General features: G+C 32.3%; 3 protein-coding genes across 3 annotated transcripts; 1 reads left to right on the forward strand and 2 right to left on the reverse strand.

Annotated features, from left to right (window-relative positions):
* Positions 1–572: 572 nt before the first annotated feature.
* Positions 573–8,282, reverse strand: LOC123695401 (ER membrane protein complex subunit 3). Its single transcript, XM_045641236.1, has 5 exons — positions 7,992–8,282; positions 7,773–7,911; positions 2,287–2,404; positions 1,692–1,853; positions 573–1,479 (listed from the first exon to the last, which is right to left on the reverse strand). The coding sequence occupies exons 1-5, from the start codon at positions 8,138–8,140 to the stop codon at positions 1,301–1,303; spliced, it is 747 nt and encodes a 248-aa protein (XP_045497192.1). The 5' UTR covers positions 8,141–8,282; the 3' UTR covers positions 573–1,300.
* Positions 8,283–8,528: 246 nt separating this feature from the next.
* LOC123695402 (endonuclease III-like protein 1) lies at positions 8,529–12,586 on the forward strand. The gene is made up of 5 exons (XM_045641237.1): positions 8,529–8,933; positions 10,163–10,294; positions 10,518–10,688; positions 10,925–11,084; positions 11,506–12,586. The coding sequence occupies exons 1-5, from the start codon at positions 8,730–8,732 to the stop codon at positions 12,081–12,083; spliced, it is 1,245 nt and encodes a 414-aa protein (XP_045497193.1). The 5' UTR covers positions 8,529–8,729; the 3' UTR covers positions 12,084–12,586.
* LOC123695403 (nucleolar protein 12) lies at positions 12,457–13,652 on the reverse strand. Its single transcript, XM_045641238.1, has 3 exons — positions 13,493–13,652; positions 13,292–13,397; positions 12,457–13,053 (listed from the first exon to the last, which is right to left on the reverse strand). The coding sequence occupies exons 1-3, from the start codon at positions 13,564–13,566 to the stop codon at positions 12,577–12,579; spliced, it is 657 nt and encodes a 218-aa protein (XP_045497194.1). The 5' UTR covers positions 13,567–13,652; the 3' UTR covers positions 12,457–12,576.
* Between the last annotated feature and the right edge of the window lie 1,414 nt (positions 13,653–15,066).

Here is a 15,066-nt window from a genome sequence, read left to right on the forward strand (position 1 = left end):
GGTATTTATTGAAACAATGGTTGGGTAAAGATTGAAAGAAAAATAATTGAAAATTGGCATGAACAAAGCAATAACTTTTAGCATTGTAGGTAATTCTTGTAGGTAGGTAGCTCTTTTGTCACAATATTAAAAAAAATGGCTCATTAATCTAAGCCAAATAATTATTAAAATAATATATCGATTGATTATTATTTTTTTGTATCTAAATATATTGATGACCTGACATAGATTGCTGTTTCTTTTTTTTATATAGCTATATGCATTTGTATATATATTTCCATTAAAATAAACATTTATAAAAAGATTGTCTATATTTTATTTCCTCTGCCAATATTGTAATTATTTCAATTCTTTTCACACTGCATAATGTAATATGTGCAAGTTCCACTTCCAATCTCACACAAAATTTTTGTGTCATGGTTTTTTTTTTCCCAGTAATTACCTTATCATAAATAATTTATCAGAGTTCTGATTATCTATCTTTATAATGTAGAGAAACTTGCCAGAAAACATTGATAGCTCAATGCCCTCAATGCCATAAAATAATTTTTTCCACAAATAAAACCACTTAATAAATACCATTATTTAATGTCCTTATAAAATACATTTAACTACGACAAATAAATAACCTTCACAGATTTCAACTTCAAAACAGTATGTATACAAGAAAAGTAAAATATTATTTTAAAATAATTTAACACCAGTGAAACAGAGTAGCATATTTAACCTTCATTTAGATTTACTATAAGGGTCAACTCACACCAAAAGAGCGGCGAAGGGCAGCGAAGCGGAGCGCAGTTTCCGTGTCATATGAATTTTTACTTTATTGTGATAACTATAAAACTTATTATCGCCTGAGAAACTCGAGCAGCAGGAATTCCGTGGAATTCCTGCGGCGCCGCGGGCATCCCCACGACTCGTTCGAGTTTCTCAGGCGATAATAAGTTTTATAGTTATCACAATAAAGTAAAAATTCATATGACACGGAAACTGCGCTCCGCTTCGCTGCCCTTCGCCGCTCTTTTGGTGTGAGTTGACCCTAAATACCCTTGATAATTAAAGATACAGTGCTTTCATCCTTTCGTTTCAATTTTAATGAACAGAATATACAGAAAAAATTATTGACTATTTTATTTCAAAATCACACACACATCATTATTCATTTTCGAGTTTTGACCCCTGATGCGAGCGAACAAGGTGGTAATTTATATTATTTTTACATCTTACAAGAACTAAGACATGAATATACTGTAAAATAGACAATTTTTATCCTTATATTCGTTACTTTCAGTAGACAAAACTATTGCACTGTTTCTTCAGCCTTAGCCAGCAGGTCACTCTCTGCATTAGCAAGTGCCCATCGGTGTTCTGTGATCTCCAGAGCCTCCCACTCAGCTTTGAAAGCGGCTTTCGGGTCTGGGGGCATGGCCATAGCTGCTCCTGACATCTGTTCTTGCATCACTTTAGATTGATCAGCAGCTAGAATAGAGGAGAGAATAGTATTACTTTTTTTCTATAACTTCTGAAAAATTTGGCTATTATAAAAGTCATAGACATTATGTTATGGAAAAAAATTGTATGTTTTGATAATCATAAATCATAATCAGTTTATAAGTTAATTTATTCGAGCAATAGAGAAAAGAATTAGTTATGATGTCTAAGTATCATGATATAAATTAATTACAACTCACCATTATTCTCTCCAAGCACCAGAGCATAAATAGTCCTCAAACCGAACACATTTAAGAAGTACCATGACGCGGATGACACCCAGGATGCATCAAGATACGCTAGTTCTACACCTCGCTGCAACATGGGCTTGAATCGGAGAGTCAAGGGGAATGGTACCTTGGCTGGAATAAACAATATGTTCATGTTATTAAAAAAATTTATGAGTAGTGCTTTGTAATAGTGCTTCAATATTGTAATAAAATGTTTAATATAAAAGTCATATATGTATCTATTTTTTTCATGATTAGTAATAATTATCTAGGTATAAGAAATTTTAGATCAGTTGTCTTAAAAGAAGCTATGCCAGAGGTTCCTTTAGAATAAGCAATAACTTCTTGTATAATAACTTTTTTATTTATTTATTTTGTTTCACCCGCGAGGTTCCACTCCTGTTGGTCTTAGTGTGATGTTATATAGCCTATAGCCTTCCTCGATAAATGAGCAATCTAACACCGAAAGAATTTTTCAAACCTGAGATTAGCGCGTTCAAACACACAAACAAACTCTTCAGCTTTATTATATTAGTAATAGATATAAGTTATAAATATATCTTACTGGTAAGGAAACCACTGAACATCCAATTAATCCAGCCTCCAATAACAATCATGGGCAGTACATTTGTCACATTGCCTTTCAACATGTCTGTCATCATGCCTGGGTCGGTCATGGGATTCTGAAATATAATACAAAAATGAACTTGTATACAATATGATATAGAACTTTACAACTATGAGAAAACGTGTTTAATAAAAATTTTGGGGCATTTTTTTAAATATTCCACTTCCCCCCCGCGCTCCGGCACGTAAACATCAGCTCTGACAAGTTTTAATGTTAAAAATAGTAATAGTGAAAGTAAACCAGTAATTTTGTTATAAATAAACTGTTAAAGTATAATTAGTGGATTTATGCACATAAAAGTCGTTTTTTACAAGGAACAAATCAGTGATAACAAGTGATTCTGAGTGATTCAGTGGAACTAAGAATATTGTTATAAGTGAAGGTAGATGTAATTAAAAAATAACGCACATTGAGGTCGTTGACTTATCTTGAAACAACAATTATTTAATTAAGATCAATAATTTCAACGTCAACGAGTAAGTCTAGACGGCACTGGCAGTTACTCCTCTAGCTATTTCGGAAGCGTCTCGAGTTGACTCAAGATCGAATCCAAGCCGACCCAAGTTGTTATATAACTTTTCTTTTTTTTTTTTTTTTTTTTTTTTCTAATAAATTCTCAAACCATGCCTCTTAAAAGAACCCCTCCTTCTTCTGGGTCTACTTTGGAACCCCTGGAAATTTTACCGCATGGAGGTTCAGCACCCAACATTTCTACGTGCAGAGATGACAATAATATTCGTGATTTCACTACCAACATTACTACACGCGGGAATAAACGGAAACATGATCAAGACATGAGAGATGAATTACAGGCTTTTAAGGCAGAATTACTTAGTAGTTTAAACAGCTGGAAAGAATCTCAAGATAACAAGATTGAGGCTATACTCACGAACATTAATGAACTTCGTAGCGAATATAAAGATTTGCATTCAAGTGTAAAATTTGTTAGTGACAAATATGATGATGTGATGCAATCTATCTCTGTTCTACAAAAAGAAAATCAAGAAAAACTGAAGCACATTAATGACCTTGAAATTAAATTGGAATCATTGGAGAGACATGTGAAAAGTTCTTCAGTTGAGATACGAAATATACCCAAACAAAAAAAGTCTGAGACTACGGGTGACCTTATAAATATAGTGCAGAATATCGGCACACTATTAAAAATTGATATGCATGAACAGGGTATTAGAGATATCTACAGAATAAATACTAAGACTGATAGCTACAAACCTATAATTATCGATTTCACCAGCAAAATAACTAAAGATAAATTTATCTCAGCTACAAAAACTTTTAATAGAAAAAATTTAAATAATAAATTAAACACATCGAATCTTAAAATTGACGATACTAAAACACCGGTATATATAACAGAAACGCTAACATCAAGTGCTAGGAAGCTATTTTACAAATGTAGGGAGTTTGCCAAGGTATATAATTATACTTATTGTTGGATTTCCTATGGGCGTATATATTTAAGAAAATCTGAGGGGTCCAAACAGTTTCGAATCGACTGCGAAGGCGATCTTCAAAAACTAAGTGATAAATGACTTTTTGTTCTTACTAATAGTATTATAAGTTTAGTATTTAACGTAGTTTTTATGATATATTCAAAGATATGTATATTTCTTAGGATATTATGGCATTGGATAGATATTAAATGTAATCACAACAAACTAACATACATAAATCACCACACATACAAAACACTACTTCACATCCAACACCGCTCACAAAAACGTAAAGCATTTGAATGTATAATTCCTTTAAAAAAGTGTTTCTTAAAATATGAACAACTTCAGCTTTTTGTATTGAGGATTAAGCATCGGAAAAAAAAATTGGTTATGATAATATGAAACTTATGTACTACATCTAAAACAAATTCGACTCGTTTAACACTATAATATCCGATTTGGATGCAGATTCAGTGAATTGCATCCAAGTAGACGAAATATACAAGAACAAACAACTATTACGGAATGGTTCTAATTTCTTAAATGTAATTACTATAAACATACGAAGCATACATCACAACTTCGATCTATTGACGGCTTTTCTTACATCGCTTCCCATACAAATGGAGGTCATTGTTCTTACTGAGTGCTGGTCAAAAGAGGGTGTTCCTCCACCAAATTTAATCGACTACAATGTGTACTATACTAATAAATATTTGAATCAGAATGATGGAGTGGTAGTATATGTTAAGAAATCATTAGCAGCTATTTCCGCCGAACCTGAAATGGTGGATGGTAATTGCTTGATTCTTAATATTGATAAATACTCCATTGTCTGTTCATATCGACCACCTTGTTATACAAATCCACGACCGTACTTAGAACGATTGGATACAATTCTTAAAGAAATAAAACAGCAGCACGTAATTTTTACAGGTGATATAAATATTAATACCATCTGTAACGACAGTCAAAGCGCTCATTTAAACGAATACTTGTGTATTTTAGCTTCTCATGGTCTGGAATTGGGTGTAACATGTCCGACAAGATTAAACAATTGTCTTGACCACTTTATGGTTAAAACGACTGATGAATGGCAAACTGTGGTGTTTCCACCCTTAACAGATCACAGTCCTATTCTACTACAAATAAGAAACAACAAGATCGCAAGATTGAAAACCGATCTTTCAATACAAGTAATAGATTACCCATTAGCATTGGAAAAGATTAGTTTAATAGACTGGACCCAGTATTTTTCTTTGCGTGACGTTAATCATTGTGCTGAGTGTCTTGTAAACATTATTAGTGGAATTATTAAGGAGTGCACTACGGTCAAGTATTTGTCTAAAAAGAAGGCGCCTCTTAAACCATGGATAACAACAGGAGTAGTAAGATCAATCCGTAAGAGAGACAAATTGCATAAAAAAGCCAAGTTAAGACCTAGCGACATGGAAACAGTAAGCGCATATATAAAGTATAGAAACACTTGTAATAAAATAATCAAATCTTTAAAACAAAAATACTATCAAATGCAATTACAATACAGTGAGAAAGATATTAAGAAAACATGGAATATTATAAAGGATGTATGTAACATGAAAGTGAAGAATGACCTACCCACGGAGCTACTTACGATTGGTAGTAACACTAAAGAGTCTTTAAACAAAATTAATAATTTTTTCACAACTGTCGGTGGGAGTTTGGCTGAAGAGATATTGAAAATATTACATAAGACGGAAAACGATCTCGCGAATCAAATTAAATCGTCAACTTCTAAGATTAATTCAATGTCTTTTGTACCTACAGATTCCTACGAAATTGGTAAAATTATCAATGAATTAAAGGCTTCTAGTGCTCCTGGGCTTGATGGTATATCAAGTAGGCTTGTTAAAGAAGCAAAAGAATTTCTAATTGGTCCAATGGAATACCTGTGTAATTTGAGTTTAGAACAAGGCCAATTTCCAGACATTTTTAAAAAAGCCATCGTGTCGCCTATTTATAAATCAGAGGACAAAAAAGATGTGACCAACTACAGACCTGTTTCGTTACTTCCAACTCTATCGAAAGTTCTGGAAAGACTAGTAAATTATCGGCTAACAAGTTTTCTAGAAAAGAATAAATTACTAACAAATTCTCAATATGGATTTCGGAAAGGAAAATCCACAGAAGAAGCTATATTGAGATTAACGACATTAGTATATGAATACCTCGATAAAGGGGACAAAGTTATTGGTGTATTTCTTGATTTTAAAAAAGCTTTCGATACAATTTCTATTCCGATACTATTATCAAAGTTGGAAAGCTTAGGTGTCCGCGGTCACGCTCATCAATGGTTTCAGAGTTATCTGTCTTGCAGAGAGCAGTACGTGAGGGTTAAAAACGATATAAGTGATGCCTCATCATGTAGATTTGGTATTCCACAAGGCAGCACGTTAGGACCTACTCTCTTCTTAATCTATATTAACAGTCTCCCTGAAGTAATTTCTACCGATACAGACATACAGATGTTTGCCGATGACACTGTTTTGTTATTTCGCGGTCACAATTGGGAAGAAGCCCACAGAAACGCTGAGACAGGCTTGCAAAATGTCACAGCCTGGCTTGAAGATAATTTGCTTACACTTAATATCTCTAAAACGAAATACCTATGTTTCACAAAGACAAAGACCTACGGCCCATCCACAAATTTATCTATAAAACTTCACACATTTCCATGTAATAGGAGGTATTTGAGCAAATGTAATTGTAAAATACTCACAAGAGCTTCATGTATACGATACTTGGGTGTTCTTCTGGATGATACATTGAGTTGGAAAGACCAGATCACCAATGTTTGCAATAGAGTTAGAAAGCTAATTTACATTTTCAAGCAACTGAGATCAGTAGCTAATAAGAAACTGCTTATTCAAACATACAAAGCACTGTGTGAGAGCTTAATAAATTACTGTGTGACGTCATGGGGCGGGGCCCCTAAAACAATAATGCTTGAACTTGAACGTGCACAGCGGGCAGTGTTAAAAGTTCTAATGCACCTACCATACAGGCACTCTACAGCGGATGTTTATACACAAACTGGTGTTCTCTCAGTTCGTAAGATTTATGTTCTGAAGGCTCTGCTAAGATATCACCGTCTAATAGCTCACAAACTGCCCCGAATGAGAAAACGAAAACTAAGGTGCCCTGTACCTCTAACTAAAACTAGTTTTGCAAGACGACAGCTAAATTGTATTGCTCCAAGAATATATAATAAAATCCCGACTAATAACATAAACGCAATAATAAATATGACTACTAATCGGTTTAAAAAATTCATTATCAACTGGCTCAAAAATCTGGATTATCTCCAAACTGAAAGTCTCTTCACTTTCATTAAATAGGTGTCAAAATCAAATCACATATTCATAATATTCCACTCACTGACACTTACACACACACGCGCACACTCACACACACATACACACATACACACAAACACACACACACACACACACACATACTCACGCTTGTCCACCTGTCCAATTCATGTATCGTCATATATATTATATAAATTATAATTAACTAGTAATTTTTATTCTTTAATTGCTTTAATTGTTATTAATCTGTAACTATAATATTCTGTTTACGTATTTAATAATACTTGTATGAACTCTTAAGGGAAGGCACTGTTTTCTGAGACACAGGTAATAACCTAGTTCAGAAGGCAGAGCAAAATTGTGAACTGAATATGTAAAATTTGCTAATAAATATTATTTTATTTTATTTTATTTTATATTAATATGTCAGTAGTCCTAATCTAAGGCAAATATTCTGTGTAAATGAGGTAGCTGATAGGCAGATAGCAGCTGTACAAATATAACATGTATGAAACCAATAGAACAATAAACAATAGTGTTTAGCCTATATCATTTAATTAAAAGCACTTCATGACAATTAAATCTGTCTTTTCAGGTTTAAATTTAATTTTACCTGAGCATTAGATGTCCGCTTCTGAACTTTGAAATAACCAGTATCTTCATTATTGAACCAGTGCCGGCGCATCGCGAACGACTGCTTTGGTAGATACTTCCCATTCTCACGCAACAAACGGGCTCGAATCATTACTTGACTGAAAAAATTACATGGAATAGGTTATAATTGCCTTTAGGAAAAAAGTGCTTATAAACTTTTGAGGTAATCATTTCATACCTGTCCTGCACTTGCAATAGCTCTATTTTCTTTTGCGATGAAAGAATAATAGATACATAATGCCTAACAATACCAACCAAGAAAGTAATTACTACGATGGGTAGAAACACCCATAGCCTAATTTTTGGATCTAATAACAATTCTGCCATTGTGTCTCAAATTTTCGATATATTCTTTGGATAAAACTTTTAATTCCTAATAAATGCGATCTACAACTTGAACAATATTATTTTATAAATTTAAATTTCACTGCAATAAATATTGCAGATTCGACAACTTGTTAATTGTTAATTGACAGTCTGTTGTCAATTAGAATTGACATTTGGCACCCACTGCACTGACAAATGACAAACACAGAGTAAGTAATATAGTATGGCAAATGATATAACAGATAACTACAAATAACTAAGTCAAAGAGTAGCACTTCCAAAAATTTAATTATATCAATATAAGTTGTATAGTAAATCTCAAAATAATAATATAATCAGACCTTACAGATTTTTCTAGTTTCGCCATTCCTATTCTAATTTTATTGCTGCTTCACGAATCACGATCTCGGATCTAAACTTTCAACACTTTCAAAGCCCATCACTAATTTGAAGTGAAGTCATTTCTGTTGCAATTTGAAAAACACAAAAACTTCAATTCAATTGTAAACACAAATAAATACTGATTTACCAAATAAATTTAATAAAATTCATAATAATTTTAACTCGCTTCATTAAATTTACTTTAAAAATGCCCCGAAAAAAGGCAGCTTCAACGAAAGTCATTCAAGAAGGCATCCTTAAACAAGAAAAAGATATAAAACTTGAACAAGAAATCAAACCTGAAAATGATGAAAATTCCGATAAAAAACAAGGTCTCAATTTAGATAAATTTAAGTTTGAAAAGAAGCCTCATGTAAAAATTGAATTCGAAAAAGATTCCCCGACAAAAGAGGTAAACTTACAAAAGATAAATAAATTTTGCTTACACATAAACTTGCTTTTAAAATAGTAGTAAGAACCTATTTAAATAGTAATTATACGTAATTACGAACTTATAGAACTTAAAAAGAATGTCAAATTATCAAAACGAACATATTGTGCAACTAAAGTTATAATTAAACGTACAAAAGGAAACGTACGAGAGAGATATAAATGAAGCAGTTAAAAATATTGTAAAATGGTTAGAAGACAACAATCTTAAAATTAACTTATTAAAAACAAAAATAATTCAATTTTATACTAAGAATTGCTCCAAAATAAACCTAAATATAAAGTGTGATAACCAAGTAATAGAACAAGTAGATCATCATAAATTCTTGGGTGTTTTGTTGGATGAAGGTCTAAAATGGAACAAACACATTGATTACGTTTGTGACAGAATTAATCGTTTCGTTTACGTATTACGGCGTCTAAGAGATACTGTTTCTATGAATGCAGCAATAAATGCTTATCATGCCTACGTTTCCTCTGTACTTTCATATGGAATCATTCTTTGGGGACAATCTTGTGATGTGCGGAAGGTATTTGTCTCACAAAAAAAATGTATCAGAGCTCTGTGCGGTTTGAACCAAAGAGACAGTTGTAGACCTCTGTTTAGTAAATTACGGATCCTTACTTTAACTTGCATGTACATAAGAGAAGTATGTTTATTTGTAAAATATCACCCGGAATACTTTAAGAAGAAAGGAGAAGTAAATTCGCATATGTTGACAAGATACCAAAACAAATTACATTTCCCAACGTGTAGAATCAACAAAGCTAAAAACAGTGTAACATTTATGGCTATTAAAATATATAATAAAATACCGGACAATTTCAAGGAACTACCAGTAAATCTTTTCAAAAATAAACTGACGAACTGGTTAATGGTAAAACAATTTTATGACATTGAAGAATTTATGACTTTGAAGTAGTGTAAACTGAATTGTGTGTGATAGTGAAGTGTGTAGTGATATAATCGTGTAAATCGTAGTGCGTTCGCGTAATTGTGAAAATTGAATTGTGTGTACATTTAAATAATTAAACTAATCAACTTTCTTTTTTAATATTTGCACACCCAATAAATGGGTAGAATGTATTAGCCACATAATATTGTAATGAAAACATCTATAATTTGTAACTACATTCTTGCAAATAAATATAATTTGAATTTGAATTTGAATTTGAATTTAATTTATTTAGGAGAAAGGCTTATGGGAGCCTCCTCATTGGAAAGAGTTTCTTGTTAATCTACGCAACATGAGAGCCAATAACGATGCTCCTGTGGACTCCATGGGTTGCCATATGTGTATGGATGAAGAGGCTCCACCTAAGGTACCAGTTTATTTATTAAAATTAATATTAAACCCATAGCTATGCCACTAGAGCCACAGTTTTAATTTATCTTCTTCAGATCACATAAACTTGAAAAATTAAGATTTTATCTGTAAGATATGCTCACAAAAGCTTCTTTACTTGTAGTTTTAAGCAAAATTAATTAACAATAATTTCAATAAAGATTCTTTTTAACACTTTAAGATATTAATATAATTTTCAGGTGATAAGGTACCAATCACTTATATCTTTAATGCTATCAAGTCAAACTAAGGATCAAGTAACATTTGCAGCCATGGAACGGCTCCGCAAGAGGGGATTGACTGTGGACAGTGTACTCGTTATGAGCGATGAGGAGTTGGGAAAGTTAATATATCCTGTTGGGTTCTGGAAGGTGAATATGATTTAAAAATTTAACTAAGTACATAAAAGATCTTTTATACCTCATGAGTCTATAGTTTTTTTTCTTGATTCTATGTGATGTAGGTAAATAGGCTGAAAATTACTGTATTAAAAGTGAATTATTTTGCTCTTAGAATAGGACTTCTGTTTATACACATACAGACCTTGTATAAAAAATGTACCTTGTTTTGTTCTATATTTCATAAAATTACATTTCTTTTCCTACAGACAAAAGTAAAATACATTAAGAAAACAACACAAACTCTCAAAGAGCAGTATGACGGGGATATACCTGACTCAGTAGATAAGCTTTGCAAGTTGACTGGTGTTGGACCAAAAATGGCACACATTTGCATGAAGGTTGCTTGGGACAAAATTACTGGCATTGGTAAGTTTGAAAAATACACAAGAATATACTGTTTGATATTTCTACACTCAAAGTTTAAAAAAAAGACGTGTGGCACTCGGGGACTGCCGCGGTAAAGCTATTGCATAGCATGCCTTCAAGCCACACCTCCGAGCCCGTCGGGGTGGGGAGCGTTAGGTTTTCGTTACGGAATTTTTCGATTCGGTCCCCGCGCTCAAGGCCCGTGATAGAAGCTATGCAATAGCTTAAAAAAACCTTTGAGTGTAGAAATATCAAAGAGTGCAAAATTACATTGGTTCAGTGGTTTAAACAAGAAAAACGAAACATTTCATCTTAATAATTTTTTGTTTAAAACATCTATTTTTTTGTATTATAAGAACATAAACATCTCCAAGTAATTGTACCATAAACAAATGACTAATATATACAAAAAATTTAACAGGTGTAGACACTCATGTACACAGGATAAGTAACAGAATAGGATGGGTGAAGAAACCCACACCTACTCCTGAAGACACTAGAAAGGCCTTACAGTCCTGGCTGCCGTTCGAACTATGGAGTGAAGTCAACCATTTAATGGTAGGCTTTGGCCAAACAATATGCCTCCCCATTGGTCCCAATTGTGAGGAATGCTTAAACAATGATATCTGCCCCTCCAAGCATCTTGCCAGGAAGTCTCCTAAGAAAACTCCAACTAAAGTTAAAGATGAAGATGTTATAAAAGATGAACCAATATCAGACAGTGAGGAAATAACAAATACAAAGTTAAGTGTAGAAAATACTGTGCCAAAAGTTTCACCGAATAAATTAACTGTGAAAACTGAAGCTAAGTCACCTCTTAAAAGGAAAGCTGTTAAAAATTTAAAAGAAGACTTAAAAGAGATGGATAAAGTGACTACAACAAAACAGAGAAAGGTGAAAAATGAAAATAAAAACGTTGGATTAGACATAAACGTGGATGATAAAAAACCAGTAACTAAAAGGAAGTCACCTAGAATTAAGAATTCTAAAGAATCATAGGATTGGTTAAAAAAAAATTAAATTATGTCACAACCAGTGATTTTGTTAATTTTAATTTGCATGTTAGGTTTAGGTATAGAAACTGAAAATTCAGGCTTCTCAGTTTTTTCACAACAATGTTATAGCGGTCGAAAATGGCCTGAATTGCTTTGAGAAAAGGATGGTTGGCCATGCCGCTTTTTTGCTTGACTTGGCAGATCAATCAACAATAAATGTATTGATTTAATGATTTGATGAGAAAAACTTCTCATCTCAAATTATCTACTCTGCATTTGATTTGGTTAAAGATATTATGCTATCCATTGATTGATTTTTGTTTATTGGTAAACTGTTTAAATTTTGATGGTTGTGGCAAAGACAAGTACAATAAAGTATTTTTGTATTGTTTGTATTTAATGATTAAGTCATTTGTAGTTTGTTATTTGATATGATCAAAATACCTCATTTGTTATAAGTGGATTTGTAAGAGATACAATATTTGGAATAAAAGATTTTAATGTTTTCTCTTGTGGTTTTTCTTTTTCGACTTATCCTTTTTCTGTTCAACTTTAGCTTTCTTCTTGTGAGTCTTTTTATTCTGTATTCTATCTAATTTAGTTTTCATTTGGAATACTTTGCTTTTCTGTAATTTTTTAGTTGCTTGTTGTTTGAGTAATTTCTTTACTTCCTTTTTCGTTTTCATCGTTTTATCATCTTCCTCTGGTTCTGGCTCCTCTTCACTTTCTACTTCCGAAGCCATTCCGGGAACATCTTGTAAATTTGTAGTTTCTTTTTTAACTTTAACCTTTTTTTCTACCGCTACTTGAGGCCTGTTCTCACCAATGACAATATCCCTCTTTTGGAGCGTATCTGATGACAGTTCCACTATCTTAACATTAACATCATCATCTTCATATTCCTCTTGAAGTATTTGTTCTAAATCTGGGATTGGACGAGACGATACAATGAGTTTCTTGTATGATTCTTTGTTCTGTAATACAAAAAATAGCAGTTACCAGTAATATTTAATTATTGCAATATTAAAATAATGTGTATATTTTAAAAACTTCTATTACCTACATAGAAAATACATATTACATAGTGCCATTCAAATTAAAAGAAGTTATGCAGTGCAAAAATTTAGGAAATGCATTTTGCACGCGATACAATAAAGGCTATCACAAAACTTTAAAAACCAAGAAATAACGGAATGTGGACAATTTATTTACCTCCTGTTTGATCCGCCTTTTCTCTTCCTTCAACATTCTTTGTATTTCTTCTTGTGCTTTCTTTTTACGTTCTAATTTTCGTTTGCGGAACCCACATAAAAAGTCTCTGAAATTCACAAAAAATAAAACAAATGATAAGGCAAAAATATATCATGCTGAACAAGACACGATTTAAAAATTAAGTAAATATAGGATATTTACTTTCTTTTAGCTTCATCAAATACTACGGCTACTTTCTTTTTCTTATCATTTTTCTTATTTCTCTTCTTTGCCATTTTTGTGTGTTATTTTTATAAAGTCCGATTACAGATGTAAACAAAACACATGCAGATATAACCTCAAATGACAATGCGAAATGACAATTGACAGATTCATACACAAGACATCAATCAAAAACAGCTGATGCTAGGCTCGTAATTTAATTAGGTAACCGGTACTTATCGGTTGGAAAATCATTGGGATATTTAAAAATATGGTAGGTATTACCTAATTATTTAAAATACCACGGTCAGAACTTAATAAAACGTTTAAGAAAATCTTTAGATCTATAACCTACAGCCTTAAAATGAAACATAAAATAATGATTTTATGTTTAATTTTAATTGAGGATTTTTAACCAGTGCAAACTTAGCACCCCATCAATGGAATTTTGGGTCGAAAATGACCTTGATCGTTAGGTCCCCGTTAGGTCCTTTAAGGTCCCACAATTTTTTCGTTAGGTCCCCTTTAGTTTTTTTTTAAATAATTTTTTAAATTTTAGGTATAAAAAAATGCAACTTTAGCACCCCATCCATAGAATTTTGGGTCAAAAATGACCTTAATCGATAGGTCTCCGTTAGGTCCTATAAGGTCCCACAATTTTTTCGTTAGGTCCCCTTTAGTTTTTTTTTAATAATTTTTTTTTTAATTTTAGGTATAAAAAAGTTACACTTTAGCACCCCATCCATAGCAAAATTGGCAAATTTTATCAAAATCGTATTCTTTACCGTTAGGTCCGTATAGGCTCATTATTGAAATTGTTGAATTATTTATTTTATTAAAATTATATAATAATAAAAACCTGCGCATGCACCTTAGAGCATTAAGGCATGCGCACATCATACATAAACAATGCGAAATTTAAATTGGTATCGTTTCATTTATTAAATTTAAATCAATAAATAAATCTATACTAGTCACGTCCGAAAGATGAAACTGGCTTTTTATTTCGAAAATTTATTTGGCAACACTTGACAGTTACCTGCAATGACTAAGAGCAATTAACCTATAGAGTTCTTATATTAAGACAGAACAAAATACATATTTTCTAATCTACTTACTCTTAGTCAATAACAGCATAAGCCAGATTGAGATAGCGATAGAGTATCTGCACTGTCTTCAAACGTAGCGCGCCGGCAGTCAGTTTGTTTTCCAACCAGCTGGTGGGCTCAGTGCGTCAAGTGTTTTTAACGAAATATTTAGAAAATATAAAGTGTACAGTGTTTCTTTTTATTTGTCAGTGTGCTAAAATAACTATTGTATGTTTAGCAACCGGCTATCACTAGTCGAATGGGAGTTTTGGATAAAAACAATGTAAAAATATCTTTCCATCGGTAAGTGATTTTCAGCAAATTGATAAATATTTATGTTTTAAACCTATTTGAAGGTTTTATCAAGCACTTTTTTGTAATTTTATGTTGTAACTGTAACATTTACCCACTTTATGGGGTTGTGGAATATAAAATAATGAAATAATTTTTAAAAAACGTCACAATAATATCACGTTTGGCATTTTG

This window comes from Colias croceus, chromosome 11 (genome assembly GCF_905220415.1).
Source record: "Colias croceus chromosome 11, ilColCroc2.1".
Lineage (NCBI taxonomy): Eukaryota > Metazoa > Arthropoda > Insecta > Lepidoptera > Pieridae > Colias > Colias croceus.